A 25513-nucleotide genomic window follows, 5' to 3' on the forward strand; every position below is an offset into this window, starting at 1 on the left:
CAGGATTAGTTAAATGCTTGCAAATCCCACTTTCATTTGGCCAGCCAATATTCTGAAATGGAAAATTTGGTTTTGCAGCCACAGCTTTAGGCTGTTTCTTAGCGGTCACTTCTCAGCATCTAGGCTGACTTTTGATATAAATATTTTACTGATGTGAATCTAAGGCTGATCATGTATATGTTAAGGGGAGATGTAAAAGCATGGAGGGAGCAAGGTTAGTTTTTAAATTGTACCTCACAGAATCCCCCCTTACCTGTGACCATGCTATCTGGAGGCTTCCGGGAGTTGTAACCCAAAAAGTATCTCCTCCAAGTTTTGGTATGGGGAGTCATATGTGCTTATATTAGAATGTTTTTGTATAAACACAAGGGGCATCCCTAATGACACTTGTTCTACAATAGTTCTTGTGAAGTGAGCTGTTGAGAAAATGCTATTGTTTTAGTATAACCTCCATGCTCTGACATAATGTATGTGCTCCAGTCCCTGATTTGATCACACTTTGAAAGAATGAATCCAGCTTTACTACCGGAACAGTGGGGCAAGGCCAAGGGCTTTTCACTCACCTCTTTTTGATCCTCCAGAAAGGATGAGCCATGGCAGGTTTCATAATCTTATCTATGCCAAGTCAAGGTTATAGTTCCACTGTGACACACACACACACACAGCGAGAGAGAGAGAACCAGCTGTGATGCAAGATGTTTGTTCTGAGGATTAAATCTCAATAAAGTAGCTGCTTTCCTGGTTTTGTAATGGATTGATATAGGGTTATTATGGATAATATTTATTTAGATGCATCAGACACATATAGAGTACAAAGGAGTTTTCAGATGGGGAATAGCAAGGAACAGCCTGCAAATGGGCAAGCTAAAATTATGTGTAATTTCAATGAACAACATAAAACTGTGCAGCTCACAGCTGGTGCTCCTCCTCTTCCCATTCCCCCACCCTATCCCTCAATTCTAGATAAGAATAAATGTCACATCGAGGAGAATTTACTAATAGGTTGTGTGAGTCAGATTTCAGGCATGATAGGTCAGTTGCCTGTCATGTAAATAAGCAATGAATGCATCCATGCATTTGCAACCCAAATGTGAATCTGTTCAAGTCTTCTGAGGCATCATATACATGAACAAACACCACTAGTGTCACTTAGACTGCTATCTTTTTCCAAATGGAAAAGTAAAAAGGGCACAACTAATCTGGATAGGCTAATTTAATCACAGGCAAATTAAGAATAATCTTATTTAGAGTTTGCAAATATGACTTTTTCAGAGTATCCCAAAATTTGCCATGCTGACTAGGAGATTTTGGGAACTATAGTTGAAAAAGTAACTTTTCCAAGATCTGAGCAATTAGGCTGACTTTATAAAACAATGGGTAAATGGTCATTCCACTCCTGCAAGTGGAAATGCTATAGGTGTACCTGTATTTTGTATTCCTTCTACATGGTGTTCGAGAATATATGCTTGGAAAAGTTTAGGAACATTGCTTCTTGGGACTATTTGGCCTTAAATTAATTAAATTCTCTCTCACTCTATTACATACACAATCCTTTTCATGGAGAATAAAGCTTCTAATAAAAGTTATATAGGAACTTTGCTGAAGAGGATATATTCCTGAGTAAATTTTATAAGCGGAATTCTGGCCTTTGGTGTAGATATTGCCAGATAATATGGCAAAATAATATAATCGAAGGAAATTCCATTTTAATTCTGCTTATGCCTGTTTCAGAAAAGCAATGTCTCGGCAATACTAGCAGATCTTAGTACAGTATTAACCATTTTTCTAAATCATTTTGAAGCTGGGTGCAAGAAATCTGTTAATCAGGACAAAAGTGTTATCTGGGCAAGACGTCCCCTCTTTATTTCCTCTCTGCAAGCCTGACTTACACTCTGTTGTTTCATATTGACCCAGAAGAAATTCCTGATAGGGTATGTGGGAGAGTGGGCTGAGAAATTATGGGAGTTGCAGTCCAACAAAATAACTTTTACAAATCCTGAAAGATCCCTACACTATGTTAAATAACAAAACTTCCAATTAGAGTGGGCAACTTCCACATATATGTGGGGAGACTTCTTCCCAGGCCTGTGGAGGGGTGTACTCTGTTGATACCACCAGTTAACAGGAGACTCTTGTGTGAGAGCACAAAAAAGGATTAGAGGACTGCATGCACCCTATGCCCATTTATGGTTGACATTTCATCTCCGTATGTTTAGTATTGAGCCTGGCCAAGTTCTTTATGATGTAATTTCTTTATAATATATAAATTTAACACAGGTGGATTTTCTCGTTGCCGAAACCCAGGACTTCTAGTGGACATATTGCTTACAGTTCTCCACTTGGCATGGTGGAACACAATTAGTTAAGCCAGGCCTCTTTCATAATCTAATGTATTCTGTAAATCCTATTAGACTATTAGGTAACAGTGCAAAAACTCTAGCTCAGTCATTTAGCTGCTGTTCACCCTTCATGCCTCTTTTTTTTCTTTTCAAAATCTGGCATACCTACTGTAGAAGAAATGATATTTATTTCCTCCTATAGCTCTAGTGATTGAATAGACAAGGAAGTACAACTAACAGATGCAAATCATTAGGTTATTGTTAGACTCACTGAAAGTTTGGCAGAGCATCCTAGTTTTAAGGAGTTATTTGCAGTGCAGCAAACAAAGTGGATTCCTCTTCTGTTTTATTAATGCTTTTCAAGCTGAGCAAACTTGCTGATCACATTCCTAATGCACCGTCACATGTACTTAGGCACCCTTGAAATCCATGGGGCTTAAGCATGTCTTTGTGTTGGATTGAAATTGTTGTAGTTAGGAGGAATTTATGAGATTTGTAGTCATTTGACTCTGCTAATGGTGTACCTTCAGCATAATTCCAATAGACATCTTTCTTCTCAAACTAGAAATGTTTTACTGTCTTTGACTGGAACATTACTGAATATTACCTCTGGAGGGTCATTTTGTGGACTCACAGAATTAGTGGGCAAAAAACACAGAGATTTGTTGTTGTTAATGCCCTTGAGTTGACCTCAACCCACAGCAAACCTATGAATGAGAGACCTCCAGGTCACCCTATTTTCAACCACCCTGCTCAGCCCCTGTAGAGTCATGGCCATGGTTTCTTTGATTGAGTCTATCCATCTGGAATGCAGTCTTCCCTTTTTCTATTTCTCTCAACTTTACCATGCACTATAGTCTTTTCTAGTGAGTTCTTTCTCCTCGTGACATGGCCAAAATTATGGAAACTTAGTTTAGTCATCTTTGCTTCCAGGGAGAGTCGGGTCTGATACATATGAGGAGCCACCCATTGGTTTTTTTACTGGTCCATGGTAGTCTCAGAACTCTTCTCCAGCACCACATTTCAAATGAGTTGATCAACTTTCTTCATTGTCCATCTCTCACAATCATATATAGAAATGGAAAATACAATGGCATAGACAATCCTAACCTTAGCGTATAATGATATATCTTTACACTTCAGGATCCATCCCCAGCTTTTTCTTCTATGTGGTTTTCCAAACAGAAATCTCTAAAGACCTGCACAATACCTTTCAACTTCCTCCTAAACCACTGACAGTTCTAGGGATATCAACAGGTTGATGCTTCCCTATTCTTTTCTGAGCAAGGATCATCCCATACAGTGAACAGGGCATTTTTCTGTTCCAAAGTCAGATATAAAGCTGAAATGAATATAGACACTCAAGTTCACCCTACAGCATCTGAAGTTGACTAGGGCTGCATTTACACTGCAGAATTAATGCAGTTTGACTCTGCTTTAACTGCCATGGATCAATTCCATGCGATGGAATTCTGAGATATGTAATTTTGTGAGATATTTAGCCTTCTGTGTCAGAAACTGTGGTGCCAAAACAAACTACAAATCTCAGGAGTCCATGGAGTGGAGACTTCACAATGACAAACTGCATTAATTCTGCAATGTGGCAGCATCATGGATCTGCTGTGCAACATAGATTTAGCTTGAACATTCAACCTACTAATCTGACTTGCTATAAACAGAGCCAAGTTAATAAATGCCACAGTAATCAAGACGTTTTAAAAAGGAAAGAGTGGCTACAGACAAAAAGAGGGAGGAAGCATTTGTTCCTCAAGGAATTACATGAGATGATGCTATTACAAGAGAATTGTCCAGTTACATAGAATCTTACAGTTGGAAGGGATCCGACGAGCAAAAAGCTTGATTCTATGAGCCAGGTAGTTTAAAGACCCCCCAAGGAAGGAGAGTCCATTACACTCTGAGGCAGTCTATTCCACAGTTGAACTTTTATAGTCAATAATTTATTCCTAATGGTTAGGTAGAAAATCTTTTCTTGAAATTTTAAGCCACTTGGGCATGTTCTAGTCTCTGAAGGCACAGAAAACAAACTTGCTCTATATTGTGTCCCTAAACAACGTATTGTGTCATTTAAATGACTTTGGATTGAAATTGTTAAAGGGAGGATTAGAAGAGCCACACTGAACTTTTTTGAGTTACAGATCATTGTCTGTGATCTGAAGGCACACATTTAAATAACTTTTCTGGACCTAAAAATGTTTGAGCTAAATCTGACATTAATCTTGCCTAGAGTAGTCTCAATAAAATTAATGGGACTTGTTAGTTGCAAGTAACAACCTTAACTTCCATAGAGCAGTGGCAGTTGGTCGTTCCCCTGTCAGTGGAATAGTAAATCCATCTGAATTTTAAAGGAACTAAGGCACTGAGTTTATTTTGGGGATAGGCTCAGCACTGTGAATAACCCATTTAAAATTCAGAGCAGATTCACTGCCATCAAATAAAGGTAGGATATGAAATACAGTCAACCCTCCACATCCAAGTATTCTTTATTTAAGAATTCAATCATCCACATCTTGAAGTGTGTGAATGTATGTGTGTGTGTGTCAAAAAGAAAACCTAGATTTTGTCATTTTATATAAGGGGCCTGGAACCGAGTCCCAATGGATACCAAGGGCCCACTGTATTTCTAGATGATTAAAAAAAAAACCCTCACAATTAGTGTAACTGTCAAGGGTATGAGCTATGAATGAAACATCTTTTATTCAAAGGTCAGCAATGAATCATGCTATTTCTCAACTGCCACTTAGAATGCAGAGATTGAAAAATCATGTAGAGCTTTGTTGCACTGATCTGTGTTGCCATGTTTTCAAAATAGCAATAAGGACAGTAGAAATTCATTACATGAAGGGTTGAATCAGAAATTAGCTATTAACAAGTTTGTGTTCGAACAAAATACCAAATGAAAGTATTGATTTCAGTTAACCTAGCTGTGTATTTTTTCTGTAACATTAACATATTGCCCACATCCATAAATACAAATTATCCACATATTGCCCACATGATGCATACATTTCTGTCTGTATGAATGTCCCATGTCCAAAAATATAGGATTGATTTTGCACCTTGTTCAGTCTGTAAAAAAAGAAAAGCTTTCCAAACCCTAAATACAGGGCTTTCCTCATCATAAAGGACATCTGGCAACCCTAGTGTACACCAAGCCTTTAGTTGTTGTGACGTCTTTTTCTCACCATAGACTAAAGAAAATTTTAAGAAGTTTCATTGTGGAAGTGTGGATTTTTTAAAACAAATTAAATTAAATTAAATGTCATTTATTCCACCTGCAGTTGCATTACATAACGCCTTCTTCTTTTTGTTGTTGACAGTTTGTGCTGAAATGTCAAAGTTAAATGAGCTCGTGATCTGTTTTCTGTCACGAGGTGTTCAAAAACTAAATAATTATACTTAAGTTTTGTAAGTATGAGTATTGTTGCTTCAGTTACTGTTAAGAAGTTAGCAATGGAAAGCAACAGAAGCCCTTTACATGAGAAACACCACTGATATAACAGCCACTTGTTAGTATTAATGGTCCCTATATAGTGGTAGTTATCAGTGGGATTTGCCTTTGTATCTGATCTCTTTGTGTATGTAATTAAAAGATTAGCAGAGGACTATATCTTTTAAAAAATATAGTTGGGCCCCATGTTAGGAGAAAGAAAGGAAATAAATAAATAATAGTTTAACTGTAACCTTTTGTGCTCATGAGGTATCATTCTTCATAGTCTACCTTCTTCTTCAGTTCTGTGGTAATGAAACCTCTGAGGCATGCTGTCCCCAGTGCACATGCTCATAGATGTACAGATATACTAAAGCACTATGTTGTGCAGAGCTCGCCATTTTTCATGGGAAAGTTAATGAGATTAATTTTAAACTAATAATCTAACATATTAACTGTTGTTTTGTGCCTTCAAGTTGTTTCAGATTTATGGCAGCAGTAAGGAGAACCAATCACAGAATTTTCTTGGTCTGGGAGTGTGTGATTTGCCCAAGGTCACTTAGTGGATTTCCATGGCCAAGTGGGGAATCAAACCCTGATCTCCCGAGCAGTAGTTGTACTCAAACCACTACACCACACTTTCTCTAACTGCTCAGTAAGTTAATGCACTACAGAATGTAGACCTGGGGTGGGAATTATCACTCTCCAGAGGTTAGACTGGAATATCCAGTATTCCTCACCATTGCCTGGGTCAGCTAAAGCTCTGGGATATGGGACTAGGGTGGATGTAGACAAACTCTGAGGAATTTGTGATGGGCCTAGGACCTTCAGTAACCCTTGGCATGAAAATAAGGTTGCTTCAAGTATGCAAGTATTCACACATTATGCCATTTTGCACATGCAAGCATTAAACCCTGACTAGAGACAATCCCAGGCTATAGTATTATTTGTTTTCAGACTGCTTTTCTAGATGTCATATTTATAAGAAATCAAAAGGAAAATCCCTCCACTCACATCTCAAATAAGTCTAGTAATTGAGTACAGTGCTATTCAGCGTGGTGGTCTGTGGGTCAGTGCCAGCCCATGAGCTGTTGGCTGCTGCAGCAGCACAAGTTCCCAGAATATTAAGCAAAAACTGTTAGATTAGAGATAGATTCCCAGGGTGTTTGCGATTAAGATGATGATGATAATAAAATAGCACAAATACAAGACCAGTCCCATAACATTTACAAAAATAAACAACACATATATGCAATCAGTCCCCAGCCAGTCTGCTACATCAAATAGCTTTAGTGATCTAATTATTAAATAGCTGTATAGTGATCTAATACTGTCCTTACCAAATGTTGTCCTTTTTCCTTTTTCAGAGCCAAAAATTCTGTCAAGGTCGATTTTTAAATTGTCCAGGTTTTCTTAGGGGGTCCAGATGGAAGGAAATGGTCAATCAGGTATTAAAACAAGAGTGAGGAGGAGGAAGAGGAATCGAAACATGCCAGGTTAAAGCTCCTGAGATGTTACCAAGTGACTCCATTGGCTTCCAGATGAGGCAGCCATCAGCAGAGGCACAAAAGGGGAAAGGGAAGACTCTGGTTTAGTAAGCCTGTGTGCACTGAAGGCCTTGACTAACCTAAGGATTTTTGCTCCTAATTACTCTCCCCTACTCCCACCCCAATAATAGGGATATATAAAGTGAGAATCATCATAACAACATGTATTTTGAAGTAGTTGGTAAATGTGTCCTGTTTTTCCTTTTTAAAACTATGGCAACCCTATCTAAACACTGTTTTGGAAGGTGAGGTCCCAAGGCAAGATAATGTTGAGCTGTGATGGCAACCCCATTTCATTCCTACAAAATGTACAAGGGTAGGAGCAATCCACTTCTCAGGGGCTGTTGGATCAGGGTGAGGAGGTGGCTGTATTACTGCTGCAATGTGTGATGAGGAGCCTATGTAGCCAAGATTTTCAAGCAACAGAAGGAGCTGGGCAAGTTCTCATATACAGGAGCAGGAATAAAATTATCCAAAAGCATTCAGATGTAAGACAGCATGCTCTTCCAGTGTCATCCAGGACTTCATGAAGTCTCTATTGATTGTTGTTGATGTATGCCTTCAGTTCATTTCCTACTTATGGCAACCCATAAGTGAACCTATCATAGGATTTCGGGTTGTTGGGGGTTTTTTTGCAAGAGGGGGTTTGCCTCTGCCTTCCTCTGAAGCTGAGAGGGTGTGATTTGCTCAAGTCACCTAGTAGGTTTCCATGCTCAAGTGGGGATCTAAACCCTGGTCTTCAGAGTTGTAGTCCAGTGCTCAAACCACTAAACCAAGCTAGTTTTGAAGTCTCTCTTAGACAAGAATAATTGTGCTTCATCTAACAAGGGGGGGGGGGGAGTGGTATGCCATGTGCTAAAGTTTTAATAAGGCTTTATTACAGGCATGACTAAAATGAGACATATCCAATTCTCACCTTTGTACCTACTCTTCATACCACGTTTCCAGCTTTTAGTTAGCTTGTAGCTTCTGAGTTTATTTGACCTTCAGCTTTATATGTGGCTCTGGATCAACTTTGAGTTGAATCTTAACTTTTTCAGCTTTAATTGCTCCTAGAAACTCTTCCATGGTTTTGTTTGGGGTTTTCTTATCACATGCAACTGCAGTGCAAACCTCATGTTCTGTATTATCAGAATACCTGCCTAAAGGCTGGAGGCTGGCTGCTTACCTATATTAGCTTGGAAATTGTCCTTCTCACATAGCTAATTCAGCGTGGCTATCTCAATGGAAAATCCCAATGCAAGCATTATTTTTTTTTTTACTTTAACATATCTAAAGAAGGCATCCCAACATCATGTGAATTTGTGTAATGGGATGTTCCCTTTCTTTCCTTCCCCTTGCATTTTCTGACAGCTCACCGTATCTGCAATGGAGGGGCTCCAAAACCTACAGAGCAAATGTTGGGGTGTAGAGTGTGTTACAGAGTGGGAAGCCATCCTTCAACAGTATATGTTCTGTTGGTGGGCACACACCATCAGATGCGACCCATAATTTTTAGGTGGTTCAGACATGGTTACAAACAGCCAGTGTCTCATCCCTGGTAGCATTTTCAACATACTAATATAGTCACTGTACAGATCTAAAATATGAAAACATTCCACTTCTGTAAATACAGAGCTCAGAATATTAATTTTTTAAAAAGTAAAGTGTCAGAAGTGGTCATACTTACCTTATAACACATTGCGCATTGCTTGTTGCTTTGAAAGAATGTGTTGATAATGTATTAATTATGTGTTACGTTTTAGTTTCATTTCTTCTCCACCATCTTCTCCACTAGTTTATATAGTGTCAACAATATAGATAGGAATGTGTATTTTTAATATATATATATATATATATATATATATATATACACACACACACACACACACACACACACACATATATATACACATATCAAATAGCAAAATGATTCATACTCACCTGCAATACCTAAATGTCCCCTCACAAACAATTAATCTTCTGGAATTAATGTTACTCATTACATTTATAAATTTAGTGATGTTAAAAAGGTAAAGGTCTTGATGGAACTTTGAGCTATGAGCTTGACATGAATGTTTAGTTGAAACCAACTATAGGGGCAGTGCTCATCTCTGTTTCTAAACTGAAGAGCCAGCATTGTCCAAGGACTGCTCTGGTGGTCATGTGGCCAGCATGACTCCACTAAATGCCATTAGCTTCCCACTGAGAAGTGGTACCTATTTATGTACTTGTATGTGCATGCTTACGAACTGCTAGGTTGGCAGAAGCTGGGACTAGTGGCAAGACATCACCCTATCATGCAGCACCCGGGCCTCGAACTGCCAGTCTGCCGATCTTGCAATCAGCAGAGTCAGCATCTTAACCACTTGAGCCATATTAATACTTGTTAAATAAAATAACATTATTATGCCCATGCTGTTTCCCAAAGTAACACATTGCAGGTAAAATTGCTACTTGTAACTTGTTACTTCCAAGCTCTGTAAGTAATATATAGGCACGGTATAGACGGCCAGCACCTGCCCCTTTTCTTGCCGGATTGGGTCCAGGGCAGCCTCACCGGCAGCCCAGAGGCCCCAATCCAGTGCTTTTCAGGACCATGGAGAAGCGGCAAAATGCTGCTTCTCTGTGGTTCCAAAAAGGGGTGTCCTTGGGGCTTCATGCCCCAGGACAGCCTGACAGGCACAGCTATGGGAGAAAGGGGCCTCCTGGCCCCTTTCTCTCATGGCTTTGTTCCCACAGCCATCTGGTTGCCGCGCGGGAATGAAGCTTGCGGCACCGCAACAGAAAGGAGCTGCCTAGAGCAGCTCCTTTGTTGCAGCGCCGCAACCAGGAAGTGGTGCCATTATGGTGCCACTTCCTGTGCGCCACGTTTGGATGCTCAATCATGGCGCTAGTGTCATGGAGGCCCCTGTGTAGATGGTAGGCCACCATTATGCCGGCTCGGCCCTGTACTAGGGTTAGGGAGCATGCAGATGGTGCGCGCTCCCTAACCCTAGTATCGGCACAAGTACACTGCTTTATGGCAGTCTTTACCACGGCATAGATAAATCATTTAATGTATAGATTTATACTGGTTGTAACAGTGACCTTAAAGACTTACTTTTACAAGAACGTACACTTGATAAACTCAATATGTCACTTTGACAGGTTCAGGAAATCAATAACATCATAAATTTAATTAATTAGACTTCAAAGACAAGTCCATATGAAGATTTTCCTTTCAAGTTTAAGACCTCAAAGAATAACTGTCCAAAACTGAGTGTTTAGTCCTCCCAAAAATTAAGTTTTTGGGTGCAAAGTTTCATAATAAAAATATTTTATGTCTTGAGGTACTTTTGCACTGTAGAAATAATGCACTTCGACATGACTTTAAGTGCTGTAGATTCATCCTATGGAATTCTGAGATTTGTAATTTTCCAAATCTTCAGCCTTCTTTGCAAAAATATGCTGATTCCTCATAAAACTACAAATCCCAGGATTCTGTAGGATGGAGCCTTAGCAGTTAAAATGGTGTCAGACTGCATTATTTCTACAATGTAGATGCACCCTTGGTCTTAAAGTGCATAATATTTGATGGCAGATGTAAAAATATCCTTGGCACATGCAGTGTAGGTTCTGATGGCTAAATGCTTTGACATCCACACAAAATTCATTTGTTTTCTGAAAAGGGGCCACTGAAATCATACAGTTCACAACATAAAATAAAAATGTAGAACTCTGGAAGGGGGTTGAACACAGAAGGCACTGCTTATCCATGGTCCAAATAGGTATCTCATCCTGTTACTAAAGGATGAGACATCCCTCCCATAACACAAACACTGCTCCAGATATTATGCCTCCTGTGCCTTGTGCACTTTATTTGTGGAAACTGCTGGACCCATTGTTTTTTGTGGGTTTTTCGGGCTATGTGGCCATGTTCTAGAAGCCCGAAAAACCCACAAAAAAACGATGGATGCCGGCCACGAAAGCCTTCAACTTCACATGCTGGACCCATTGCTCTCCTTGTCAGTGCCCAGTTATTACAACACTACATATGTGTCTTACTAAGTGCCCAGAGGGTTGCTTTATCATTTTTAGTCTTTCTCTCAGAGTGGCTTTTGTCATATTGTTGAGACACAAAAAGATAGAAACGCCGCAACATTTTTGATCCTCTGCACTTTTTTCTAATCTGTAGTACAATTTTCACAACTCTGTCGTCTACTTGGGAGGTGTGAAACCTCAGATAAGTCATAGTTTTGGAGAAGCAAGATGTGTGGGGCAGTTGGACTTCCTGTTCTTTCTGTGGCAATATCATGCATAAAACCACTTTCAGTTATAGCTGTCTAAAAGTGACTGAAAGGGCTAAGACTGCTGCTGGGGGGGATTGGTTTGTTTTTTGTCAATGTCCATATTATTTCTTGTGAACTTTTGGACTGGAATAACTGTTCTCTGGACTGCTGCCATGATAACTGGCCATTCTTATTCTGTTGCACATCACAAGTGTGGCCCCTGATTGACAAATGGATTTATGCACTTTGCACTGGTTGATTCTGAGATTTTTTTAAAAGAGTATTTCTATCATTTCATGTATTGTTATGCATCTGAGGAAGTAGGCTCAAGTCCATTAAAGCTCATGCTACCAACTCTTTCAGTTAGGCTGCTTCCACACTGCAGAAATAATCCAGGTTGACAGTGCTTTAACTGTCAAAGTTCAGTGCTATGGAATTCTGGGAATTTCAGTTCGTTGTGACACCAGAGCTTTCTGGCAGAGAAGGCTAAATGCCTCACAAAACTACAGATCCCAGAATACCATAGCATGGAGCCATGGCAGCTAAAGTAGTGTCAACCTGGATTATTTCTGCAGTGTGGTTGAAGGCTTAGTCTCAAAGGTGCTGCCAGATCCCTTTGCGCATCTATTAGTTCAGTTACTACTGTTTTCTTATTTTGTAATAGAATTAAAAACTTGTTGCATGCTGCTATATAAATAAATGCTTTAAATGTTATACAAATATTGGCATAGAATAGGCAAGAATTTTCCAAGACACTGCATTTCAATAAGTAGGCCTCCAGTTCAGGCGGGAACCACTGAGACACATCAAATGACTACTTAAGCTCCTGTGTTGTGTTTCTCTAGGTCAAAGGGGAATATACCTGAGAAGCTGGAGACTGTGTATTCAACATTGCATGAGATGACAATACGCTAGGCAGACCTTTTGCACCTTCATTGGTCATTGTCTCCTTGCACTTTAATATATTTGGTCAGTTTCAGTTGTTATTTGCCAAAAGCTTAAGTGTGCCAGACAATCACAAAGGAGAAAAGGCCCACCAAGCCATTTGATGACCCAAATCGACTTAGTCTGAGTAGTGAAACAAGAGCTCTTGGAAATGCTATTTGAATCCAAGAGGCACACACATGACGCGTGCATTCATACTTCCCGGAACCTGACTGAGAGGAATGCAGGGATATGTGGTTACTTGTCCCTACTTTTCCTTCCTAGATTATAGGCCTAAACTTCAATAAACTTTTTAGTAATGAGGTTATAACCAAGTTACATTTCAAAACTAACACTTTGCATGGGAAGGATGGTTTAAAATGTTGCAACTAGTAGCACTTTAGTTACTCCTTCTAGCTACTTGTAATTGGAGAAACTGATTTATTTATTCTTTCTTTCAACCCATTCTCTTATTGGTCCTAAAATCCAATCCCAAAGCAATGAAAAAAGAAACACAAACAAACAAATAACCCAATGGGCTACTTTTTAGGGGGGAAACCCAATAATGGATAGCAACAAATTACTTTTTAATAGGATCTTGAAAGGTAAGTTTTAAAATGTAACTTTTGAGCACTGGATAAACCATGAAAGGAATTTCCCTATAATCCAGCAAAGATAGCAAGCTAAGGGTTTTCAATTATGGTAGTGAAGCCTCCACCTTCCTTTCAGATCATATCTCATTTCTTAAAGTTTACACATGCACACTAGCTTCTGGCGACCTGAATTCCTTCGTCTCAGCTCCTGAGATAAGCGGATCTTTCACAATACACTATTATATTACTTTGACACTACTTTAACTGCCATGTGTGCTTCTGATGGGATCCTGGGATTTACAGTTCTGGGAGGGGTAGTTAGAAATCTCTGCCAGAGAGCTCTAGTGCCTTCCCAAACTAGTTAAAATTGAATATAACAAAATGGGATTCAAAGGGCCCAAGAATACAAAGCACCATCTTGGAAGAAAGCTGCATTAGGAACTCTATATCCCAGCTGATCATATTCTTGGCCACCAAGTACTGCCAAGGGACTGGATTTTTCCTCTCTCAGTCTGCATGCAATGGCTGCAACAAAGTAGTGTGTTTGAGCTGGCCTACTCCTGTCCTACCACTGAAAATTGTTTTTTTTTTTTTTGCCAGGAGAAAGGAAAGGTACCCTGACTGAAAGACTGAAATAAGATTCTGCTTCAACATGCCAACTTTTAAATAGAAACTATAACTCAAGGCATGGGGACAACACTTTCATATATAGAGTTCACACACATCATTGCATGTCTCATTAATCCCACCTGTGTTTTTAAATGGCTTCCTTGGAGTGGCAAAAACAATCTAAAATGTTTAAAGACCACAATAAAATACAGTGGGTTTTGTTTTCTTCCTTCTGTTTTATAGATGAAAGAACTCTATAATAAAGAAGATCTGTTGGCACAACCTGACCAGAGGACTTTCTGGGCTAATGATGATGCAGGTAAGAATCCTGTACAAGGTGTCTTTAAGCAAGCAATGACATATCCTTGAGAATTCCCTTGGAGTGTGGTGGAGTCTCCCTTCTTGCAGGTCTTTAAGCAGAGGCTGGATGGCCATCTGTCGGGGATGCTTTGATTGAGAGTTCCTGCATGGCAGGGGGTTAGACTGGATGGCCCTTGTGGTCTCTTCTAACTCTATGATTCTGTTATTCTAATTCCACCCCCACCCCCCATTAATAAATAGTTAAAATAACTATTGCAGTTTTTCAAAATCCTAAAACCTATTTGTACTATGTGTACATACCTTGCAAAGTTTCACAGATAAAAACTGGGAATGCAAGTCTGACTACATCAGAGTGTAGTCAAGATGGCAAAGGTTATTAATGAGGAACTTAATTAATAAGCTATGAGAGGCTACAACCATTTGCTTTTGCCTGAGCCTACTAGGAAGGGCATGATTTCACCTACTCTTCTCTCCCCTGCAGAGTTCCCCTAAGTTTAAAGTACTTTTACACTTTGAGTTTAAAGTATTTTTCCACAGTCTACAGCAACTGAAATAAGCTGAAGACTGGAACAGTAGAGGGTATGTCTGCATGAATATCTGAATATTTTATGAGACCAAATGCCTATCTAGTCCAATATTCTGTTTCCAAGAGTGACCACTCTGATAGCCCTGGGAAGCCCACAAGCAGGTCATGAGGGCCATCATGCCCTGTGGCTATGATCTAGAGATAACCTGTCTCTGAACCTGGAGTTAGCCTCTAGCTATGAGAAGTCTGAGCCATTGAAAGTCATTTACTGACATGCCCTCTGGGCATGACTGTTCTAGCACATTTGGAGGACACTAGATTGAGGAAAACCCTGTTAGATCATCCACAATGAAATCTGCCAGAGCTGTTTGTATTGGGAATAATCTGGCAACAAACATCCTAGCCTTCAAAAAAACTTACAAACCTTTAAGAATTTCTGAAACTTAAATCTTCATAGGAAAGTGGCTGGGTTGAAAACATTTCACAGGAATGGCTCTTGGGATGATAAGGCCCAACAAGACTAATGATAACTTAAGCAATTTGAGAAGAGTAGCCGCTTAATTGACCATTTAGTTTATCATGTTCTCTAGCCCCATTCTGGCATTTTTACAGAAGTGCCATAATTGACTGGAGAGCTCCACTGTTTTTCTACTGTTCAGCTGATAGAAGCTGAAATGGGTGGTTTTCTAATGATCTGTATCTAATTGAAATAGCTACGTTCTCTTTAAGTCCTTATGGCTTTGTTCATATGAGATAACACTGGGCCCTGAAGGATTTTAAACACAGGGTGGTTTTTTTTTCACTCTGTCTCCTAGGTTAAATTTCTTTACACAGGGCAACAGAAAAGGGGGGGAAACTTTACTTAGTTACTGTCAGGAAGAAACGCTCTCTTTAAAAACAATACACAAAACGGATCAGGTTACAAGACGTCAGTATATTCATATGAAAAGGGTACAGTAGATTCTGAAACTTCAAGCAAAACCAATTTGGCTATTCCTTAGGCACTTTTGAATACAATTTTTATTTACAAGAATTGCTATTTCTTTTCCAGGAAAGGCTCATGTACCTTTTGTCTGCATGACAGACAAAAAATAATCTGGTATGGGGTAATGTTAATTCCTTCCTGTATTGCCATATGGTAGCCAGCATGGCCTAGTGGTTTGAACATTCCCATAAAGCCATGGGAATCCATTGGGTGAACTTAGACTAGCCACACATTCTCAGCCTGAAAAGTAGGCAGTGCCAAATCTCTGAATAAATCTTTCCAAGGAAATCCCATGGTTGGGTTGCCATAGCATGGAGTCATTTTGCAGGCACATAACAACAACATAATGGGAAAAGGTTGTCCAAAGTTTTGGGGTGCGGTGTCATCAATATGCAGAAGACACTCTACTACTCCTTCCCACCTCAATCCAAGGAGGCTGTCCTGGTCCTAAACCAGTGCCTGTCTTCAGTAATGGACTGGATGAGGGCAAACAAGTTGAAACATAATCCAGACAAAACAGAGGTGCTCCTGGTCAGTCGGAAGGCAGATCGGGGAATAGGGATCCAGCCTGTGTTAGATGGGGTCACACTCCCCCTGAAGACACAGGTTCGCAGTTTGGGGGTACTCTTGGACTCAGCTTTAAACCTGGAGGCCCAGGTCTCTGCTGTGACCGGGAATGCTTTCGCGCATTTAAAACTTGTACGCCAGCTGCGCCCGTTCCTTGAGAAGCCAGATTTGGCCACAGTAGTACATGCCTTGGTTACATCCCGTTTGGACTACTGTAATGGGTGCTACATGGGGCTGCCTTTGAAAAGTGTTCGGAAAATTCAGCTGGTTCAAAGAGCTGCTGCCAGGCTATTAACAAGGGGCAGATTACAGAAACCATACAATGCCCCTGTTGAAACAGCTTCATTGGCTGCCAGTTTGTTTCTGAGCACAATTCAAGGTCCTGATTATTACCTACAAAGCCCTACATGGCTCAGGTCCACACTGTTTGGCAGACCGTTTCTCCTAGTATGAACCGACCCGGACACTAAGATCCTCTGGGGAAGCCCTTCTCTCTGTCCCAACATCATCACAAACACAGTTGGTGGGGACATGAGAGAGGTTCTTCTTGGTGGCTGCCTCTAGACTCTGTAAATCCCTGCCCAGGGAGATCAGAATGGCTCCTTCCTTGATGGCCTTCCATCGGCAGGTGAAGACCTACCTGTTCACACAGGCATTTAGGGAATTACTATAAGGACAGGCTGGGATGTTCGATGTTGGACCAGTTTAAAAATTCTTTTCAATGTACTGTTTATTTTATTGTACTTTTTTTTTTAAATACTGTGAAGCCGCTCTGAGTTCTAGTCCTGGGAAAAGAGTGGGATACAAATAAATAAATAAATAAATAAATAAATAAATAAATAAATAAATGTATGTATGTATGTATGTATGTATGTATGTATGTATGTCATGACAGACCCTAGAAGTGGCAGAATAAATGGTTTTATGGCAGAATGTTGGTGAAGTAACAGACAAAGAATAAAGCAGAATATAATGATGAAGCAACAGACCAAAAGATTTTATAATTGCTTGTAATTGCTGGGATAAGGGAATCTAGTTGCGTATTTACTTTCTGCTCCTGATTTTTTTTTAATTGTACTAATTTGTCTTTTCCTCTAATTGTATTTTTAACAATGTTATTGATACCATATTGGTGACAGATATTTAAATCTGTATGTCTTCAACTTCACCTTTTTTTTAATTGAAATTTAAGACCAGGCTTCAAAGAGCCAGGCATTCAGAATGCAACCATGGAGTGGTTCTATATTGGTGAAAACTACTCCCTTTCTCTGCTGTTACACATAAATATTAACTACTTCCTTACTTCCTTGAGAAACACTTCTATAATGTGCGTAAACCAAGGTCTGGAAAAGTTATTGTTTTGAGCAACAGATCTCAGAATCATCCAGTTTAGTATAACATTGTTCGAGCCAGCATGACTAAATTTTCTAATCTCCGAAATTCATGCACAGTAAAAAAAAATGGGTTGAATATATTTATATTTTCATGGCATGTTTCATTCTAATAAGTTAGGCCATATTTGCACTGTGTTCTGACTTAATGTTATGATGTCAAAAGCTTCAAGGTAGCAATGGATTATGAGTTTCAGCTTCTGTTTTTCCTCACCCTCTGCTGGATCTGGATGAGTGTTTGCTCCTTGGGCTACTTGATGATGTTTATGTTTTTGTGCTTCCAGCTCAGCTTTGAAGTAAATTGTCCATTGAATCATCCAGCTGACACCTTTTCTCCTGAGCTGTTGGTAGACAGTTTCACTCTTCAATATATCTTTTCCATTAGCATGGCTGGAATGTGCCTTTTAAGTGGGGAATGTTTGGATTTCTGTGGAGAACAGCAAATAGTTGGAGAATGGCACTAATATGAGGGTGGGGAATGTGTTGTTTCTGGTAGTTTTCCACAGACCTACTCTGTATTTTACATGCTTCTGTCACATGAAATGGCAGAACTCCGTAACCTGGTCTACCAGTTCTCCATATCAGAGTTATGGTGGAGCACTTTGAAGGTTTTTCTTTCTGGCTGTATTAGCCTTTCTCCTAACACATATTTTTCAGTAGGGAAATGTGACATTAGGAACTGCCACAGTTCAGTGGTAGAAAACATGCTTTGGATGAGAAGTCCTGGCATATGTAGGTAGGACTGACACAGCCTACACAGTTTGGGAAAGTTACTTTGGGTATGTTGACATCCAGCATGCTGACTGTAAAGTTCTGGGATTTGTAGTCCAAACAAAGGAAATTTCTCAAGCTTTGAATTCCCTTATAAAAGCCTATAGACCTTTTGCTAACCAATGCCAACCAAGGGTGGGAAACCTGTGAGCCTAAGGTTGGATGCATCCCTGAAATCAATCTCATGTGTCCCTCAAGGGATCAATTCTGACCTCTGTAAGATAGATCTGCCCTGTCTCCAGCAGCCAGGTTGGTGCAAAAAGAGAAGAAAGGAAACAGAAACAGAAGAGCAAGGGTGGCAGACAGAGAGAAAGAATATACTGTATTGGGAGAGAGGGAGGAAAAGAGAGAGAATGGTCTTATCCATGTGTAGTTCTCAGGCTATCCATCCATGACATCAGTTGTGCCTGCCAACAATAGATAAATGTAGCTTTCACAAACAAATGTTACCCATCCCTATTATAACGGCCAGTGTGGTGTAGTGGTTTGAGCATTGACTATGGAGACCAGGCTTTGAATCCTGGCTTGGCCATATAGACCCATTGGGTGACCTTGGGCAAGTCACACTCTCTCAGCATCAGAGGATGGCAATATCAACCCGCCTCTTAAGAAACTTGCCTTAGGCTCACTATAAATCATAAACAATTTGAAGGCACACAATAACAGCAACAATCCCTAGTAGACAGCGCTGCACAAGATGGTCTCTGTTCTGATATAAAGCTACTCCCACTGTCCTCACTGGAACAGACCATTGATTTTTTTAATAAGAGGGGGACAAATCACGTAGTCCAAGCATATCCACAAAAACAATCAGCAGAGGTTCATAGATCCTTTCATTGTGTGTATGTGCATGTGTCTTCAAGTGGCCTGTAAACTTATGGTGACCCCCATTAACTTCATAGGGTTTTCTCAGGCAAGGAATACTCAGAAGTGTATACTCCAGCACCTGGCATTCCTTGTTGGTATCCCATTAAAGTACTAACTAGGGCTAATCCTGTTTAGCTTCCAAGTTCAGACAGGCCCTGGTGCCTTTAGGGTATTTCATCATAAGAGGTTCCTAAAGCATTTTTGGCTGCTGTGAAGGAACAGGAAGGGTAATTGTCTTGTGCTTCCTGATCCTGCACTTCTCTCTCTTCCAAAAACAGCTGCTCAAGCAGAGGAAGAGCTAATAAAGTAGACTATATTTAGCCTTAATTGATGTGGCAGTGAGCCCAAACTCCCCAACCTTTTTGGCAAGTCCCACCCAACTTTCAGCATTACTATCGCCAATGCTTTCTTTGGTCATCTTAATGAACCATCTCACTCCCTATACGACATTTAAACTTCAGTGTTTTTTTTCCCCCTAAACCTAAAAGGTTGACATATCAGCAGGAATGCACACTTTAATTGACAGATCAGCTGGAACCAAGGTTCATATACTGGATTGTTTTCAGCAACCCAGGTTCCTGAGTTCATTTGGAGCTCTTGTGTTTTTAGGAGATAAATTATTGTCGAAAGCCTCCGGAAGGTCAGGAAAAAGTTGTTCTTGTGTAATGCCAGAGCATTTCCTTGACTTGTATTTTACAATCTCTTAAGCTGAAATCTTGTTCACTTTTTCATTGGAAAAAGTCCATTTGAACCCAGTGGTCCATAATTCTGAGCAGATTTAAATAAGATTAACATTTCTGTGATTAAGGGCCAAACTTGACATGACATTTAGAGAGTTTAACCAATGGGGGGAAAGCAGCTGATGGAAAGCCTATGTAGCCCTGGCTGCTTTCATGTCAATAGGGTGGTGAACAGGCTCTTGGTTTTGGTACGAACTTAAAACCAGCTATCCCAAAACTACTTACAGTCCCATGAATAGTTCCTTTAAAGTTCTAACTATAATCTGGAAAAGATTCACTGACCCATAGTCATGAAGCTACTACAATCATGGAGAGTTTAGGAGGTCAATATGTATTCACTTCCTGTCTTCCTGAGAAAACTGCACCCCTGAAGCTGCTTTTTGCATTTTAAGGAAAACAGCTTTTGGTGCCTTATTATTATTATTATTATTATTATTATTATTATTATTAAACAATAATATAATAATTATAAAACATAAATAATTATAAAATTATTATTATTTTATTATTATTATTATTATTAGCTTTATTTATAAAGCGCCGTAGATGTACAAAAAATAGTAGTAGTAGTAGTAGTAGTACAGGTATTGAAACGTAAGTATTTTTTCTTTTTTCTTGCTAACATGGTAGGATTAAAAGTTAAACTTCCCCTTGACATCTTCCACATTTTGAGGCAGATCACGTTTTTCCTCAGTTGTATATACATATACATATGTATATTTTATTTTTATATATTCAATAGAATGTATCCCACTGCTTTGTGCTGGTCTGTGATTGTAATAAAGATTTTTTCATATTCAGTTGCTTTTTTATATAACAATCCAGTCCTATTCCATGATCGTTAATTCTATTATAACTGCAATGGCCAGGGAGGTTGGTGAGTTGTACAGTCAGCTCTCCATATCCACAGATTCTTTATCCATGGATTCAACAATCCACGGTTTGAAAATATTATATTTATTATATATCTTCCTAAAAGCAAACCTTATTTTTGCCATTTAATATAAGGGACACCATTTTACTATGGACCTTATCAAACTAGATAAATCCCCTCAGAAATGGGATTTTAGAAGTAGAAAAAACCTGCAAATGTGAGAGGTTTTTCACATGTGTTTCTGCAAAATAGAAATAACACAAAAATAAAGTGAATGTAAAAGGGACAAAAACAATAACTTTTTACTTTCAGAACTTCCCAAAAGTAAAAAAGGTGTTGTTTTGTCCCCTTTACATTCACTTTATTTTTGTGTTATTTCTGTTTTGCAGAAATGTCATGTGAAAAACCTCCCGCATTTGCGGAGGCTTTCTACTTTAAATCTATTTTAATCCTGTTTCTGTGCGGGATTCCTCTAGTGTGATAAGGTCTTATGACATTGTATATCAAGTGGCTTGGGCATCCATGTATTTTGTTATTCACACAGGGTCCTAGAACCAAACCCCAACAAATACCGAAGGGCCACTGTAATACAAAAAAGATTCTTCCAAACTCTAAGTTTCTTCACCTTGTGACATTATAGGGTAAATCTAGATCACCACAGCTCTAAGTGTCCCAGTTTGGCAGAGACAGTTCTGATTAATCCTTTATTATTAATCCGTTTCCTGCCTTACTACCCTACAAGCTTCTGATTCTAAATACCTTTATCAATAAATATTTCTACCCACAGTTAGGGACACAGGGCAATAAATTCAGTACTTAGGCAAATGAAAATAAAACGGTGCAGTTATAATGAGATCTTCAAATGATGAAACTCAGTTTGCTCAAAACATTTTTCATTCTTCTCACTTCTATCACATATTGAGAAATATGAGCATGTAGTACATTTGTCAAATGTAGCAGCATGGATGATGCAGTGAATAATAATTATGTAAAATGTAAACTATAATACAACAAAAGCCTGAATCAAAAATATTATAGGAAATAAGGCATTTTCTTGTCTGACCTTTGTCCAGAAAGAAAAGTTCTGTGTTGCCCTGTGTAAAATGAGTTTAGCTATCCACTGATGATAACATTTATTTATCAGTCATATCACTTCTTTCTTCCACTGAGCCCAGGAAGATACATATAGCTGTCCTCCTTGTGCAAAATCTCTGTTCCAATGCCAACCAAGGCCCATGCACAACACCCAACTGTAGCACTATTTTTCCATTTTAAGTTCCATCGTTCCATCTTAGGAAACTTGGGAGTTATAGTTTGGTGAGGCACTAGAAATGCTCTCTGTCTGAAAATTCTAAGCACCTCTTCCTGAACTACTAGTTCCAGGATTCCATTGGATGGAATCATGGCAATTATAATGGAATCACAGTTATAATTCTGTAATGTGAATGGGTCCCTGGTGCGATCCAGTACTGTAACCACTACACTGCACTGGCTCTGTAAAATTGTCACTGAAATTTGGCACATCTCTCTCTCATTGTTTTTTAGTCTGCTATGTGGAGGGGGACAATCCTGTAATTATGACCCTTCCCAAAATGGACACTTAATTACCCAGTGTATTCTAGTAGGAGCTTCCTTCCGACTGCAAAAGAGTGGCATGGGGGTAGGTGGGTGGGTTTTTAAAAATACAATCAGACCCAACAATTTTTATTGGGACTGTGTAGCAAAGGAGGAAAGGATTGCACAGGACATGACTTGTGTCTGAAAAAAGGCCTCAACATGATGGCTATTTAGATGTTTTTTAAAAAGATACCTGTAGCACTTTTAGTGACACATTTAATACCCAATGTGTTCTGTTTATTTATTAAGCATGTGCCTTTCATCCAATTAATCAATTAAATATAATTTAGCAGGCAAATCACCAAACCTCAAACATGTGGCAGCTTAATGAGTTAGTGAAGGAAGTGGTAGGCATTACTTCAACAACAGCAGTTTGCTAGATCAACAGCATAATGAACAAGAGTTTGCTGACAGCATTAAAGAGTATGTTCATCTTTAATCGTTTTTTGCCCATTTCCAAATACATAGTACATTGTGCCAGAACCAAAACAGCCTTACCATAATATGGCTATCTTAACCCATGGTATCATAATTTGGCCAAAGACAGCTCAGAAATATCAGCCATGTTTCACTTGTTTCTGCATGGAGGTCCTTGGTGTTACTAGCTGAAAGACATAGTGCGGCAATCTCCTCTTTCTCTCTTTAACATATTGTCTGTGTTAAGAGAAAAATATGGAAAAGGAAGAAATTGTTTTCCAGTCAGAAGAACCCCATGTTGCTAAGCTCTTCCTGAAGATGATCCAAAGATCATCATTCAAAAAATGATCTACTGTACATATAGGAAAGAATTCTGTTTCTGTTGTGGGATTTCATCACCAAATGTCCTCTAGAAGAGAAAGCAGTTGACACCAAGATTGCTTTCATTTTAATGGCACAATACTTCTTTAGACCAGCCAATTAAAACTGCATTTTCCTTTAAATTGGTCGGTTGATTCAATTATTTTCTTACCTCTTATTTTGTTATTTTCTCATTATTATTGTATTGATTTGTCTTTTTATAATGTTATGTAGACAACCATGGGTTGTTTGCTTTTAATAAAGAGCAGTTTGTTAATTGAAGAAAAAAAATGAAAAGTAGGAAATGGAATAAAACAAAGCAAAAACATTTACATCCTTAACCAGTAAAATAACTGCATTATTAAACTATTATATTGCAGATGTTTGGGTACTCTAAAAAGAAAACAGCTAATAGATACATATCTTCCTCCAGCTCATGGGATTTTCTGGTTAAAGAAAATGATAGCTTACTATCCCTCTGGGAAAATGTTCCTTATTGATATAAGGTTTTCAGCCTGTAAATTGTGCTGCTCTTCATATTGTTTTTGCTGTTTTGTAAATACTTAATCTGGCCTTGTGTTCCTCTTCAACATTATTTGTTTATTGATTTTTATTCATTGTGCCTGTTTTTAATTGCTTGTTCTGTTGATATGTTTATTGTTGCTAGCTGCATTGGGCATGATTCATAGACAGGCAGGATGTAATTATGTAATTAAAACTTAAACCTTGTAAGGGCACTAGAAGAGCAACACAACATCACACTAGGGCAGGATAGCTCTGGCTCTTTTGGATGCAGCCATCTTCAAATGGTTTCCCTTTTTGATTCCTAACAATGGTTCAAAACACACTGCAGATAGGCTTGCCATATCCCGCCTGGGGGTGGGACTTTCCCGGTTTGGGGCGGGTCCGCACAGTCCCGCCCCGGTTTGCCCCCGCCCCCGGGCAGGATGTGGCAAGCTGAGGGAGGCTTTCCTGCGCCGCTTGGGCCTCCACTCCCCACCGCGATCGCGGCGAGGCCGGAGGCCCAGGCGGCAACTGAAAGCCTCCTTAAGGCAGAGGCTTTCCCGCGCCACTTGGGCCTCCGCTCCCCGCCGCGATCGCGGCGAGGCCGGGGGCTCAAGCGGGGAGGGAATCCTTCACTCAGGGAGGCTTTCCCTCCCCGCCTGGGCCCTGGGCCTCGCTGCGATCGCGGCGGGGGCGGAGCCCAAGCGGCGAGGGGAAATTTAGGACAAAAATTTCAAATGTAGGACACATGGTTGTATGTCCTACATTTGAAATTTTTGTCCTACATTTTTCCCGGTTTCGAGGTCCGGAGGTATGGCAACCCTAACTGCAGAAATAGTCCAGTTTGAGACACTTTAACTGTTCTGGTTCAATGCTAAGGAATTCTGGGTAATGTAGTTTTGTGAGACACTTAACCTTCTCTGTCAGAGGGCTTTGATGCCACAATAAAGTACAAGTCTCAGGATTCCCTAACAGTGAGCCATAGCAGTTAATGTGGTCCCAAATGGACTATTTCTGCAGTGTGTTTTGGACCAATATCTTTTCACATCATAATCTCTCAGCTCCTGAGAAACCATTAACCTATTACTGGAACTTTGGAGACACTCCTTAGACTGGTTGGCCCTGTTTTAAATAGAGCTTGGGAAAGTTACCCCTTTAGACTACAACTCCCAGAATCCCCCAACTAGTGTAGCCTGAACATCTGCTGACCAAACTCTGATTGTTTGGCTTAGAAGAATAAAAGACACCTTGTGATAGCATAATGAGTGGTCTTAGCTCGGCCCTTATCATGTTCATGTGACATGGCTGTAGGACTCCTGTGGTCACATTTTTTGCACTTAGCTTGCCTTTAACGGAGCTGACTTGGCTAATTGATGCACACATGGCTGTTATGCATGTGCGATAATCCTTTTCTTGAGTCGACATTCTGGCATGAACAGAAACGTTTTTAAAAAATGTTGTAGGTGCAGCCAGGGTAATTGATCCAGGGAACCATGACCACTTCAACAGGTTGTGGTTGCAACATCTAAAGGCAAACATTCCTCAAATAACTGGGTCAATGCTCTAGGTATTGTATGGCTGGAGATCCTTCGTCAGCATGACCTCAGTCAGGCTGAGGCACAGCAGGCCTACGTATCCTTTTCAAATGAGAGCGTTGTTTGACTTATAATAAAGTCTGTTAACAACAAAGTAAGGATCAACCTCAGTAAAGACTCATGAGAATTGCTTACTGAACCACTTAAAGATGGGATCTGTTTGATTTAGGAAAGGATTAAGGCAATCTGCTCTCAGATAAGGCTGGGGATGTTTCTTTGCCTTTTCTTTAAAAGCCACCTTCAAACAGATGGAGAATGATCTGACTTC

The 25513-nt window shown here is 39.6% G+C and overlaps 1 protein-coding gene across 1 annotated transcript in view; it reads left to right on the forward strand.

Moving 5' to 3' along the window:
• The window catches only part of SGK1 (serum/glucocorticoid regulated kinase 1), a 116857-nt gene that overhangs the window by 62592 nt on the left and 28752 nt on the right, over window positions 1-25513 (forward strand). Inside the window, exon 3 of the mRNA XM_089530332.1 lies at window positions 13954-14029. Coding sequence (XP_089386458.1) covers window positions 13954-14029 — 76 coding nt within the window. The remainder of the gene's footprint in view (window positions 1-13953; window positions 14030-25513) is intronic.

The sequence above is a fragment of the Sceloporus occidentalis genome, unplaced genomic scaffold (assembly GCF_023333645.1).
Source record: "Sceloporus occidentalis isolate IW3139 unplaced genomic scaffold, rSceOcc1.0.p SCAF_6, whole genome shotgun sequence".
Classification (NCBI taxonomy): Eukaryota; Metazoa; Chordata; class Lepidosauria; order Squamata; family Phrynosomatidae; genus Sceloporus; species Sceloporus occidentalis.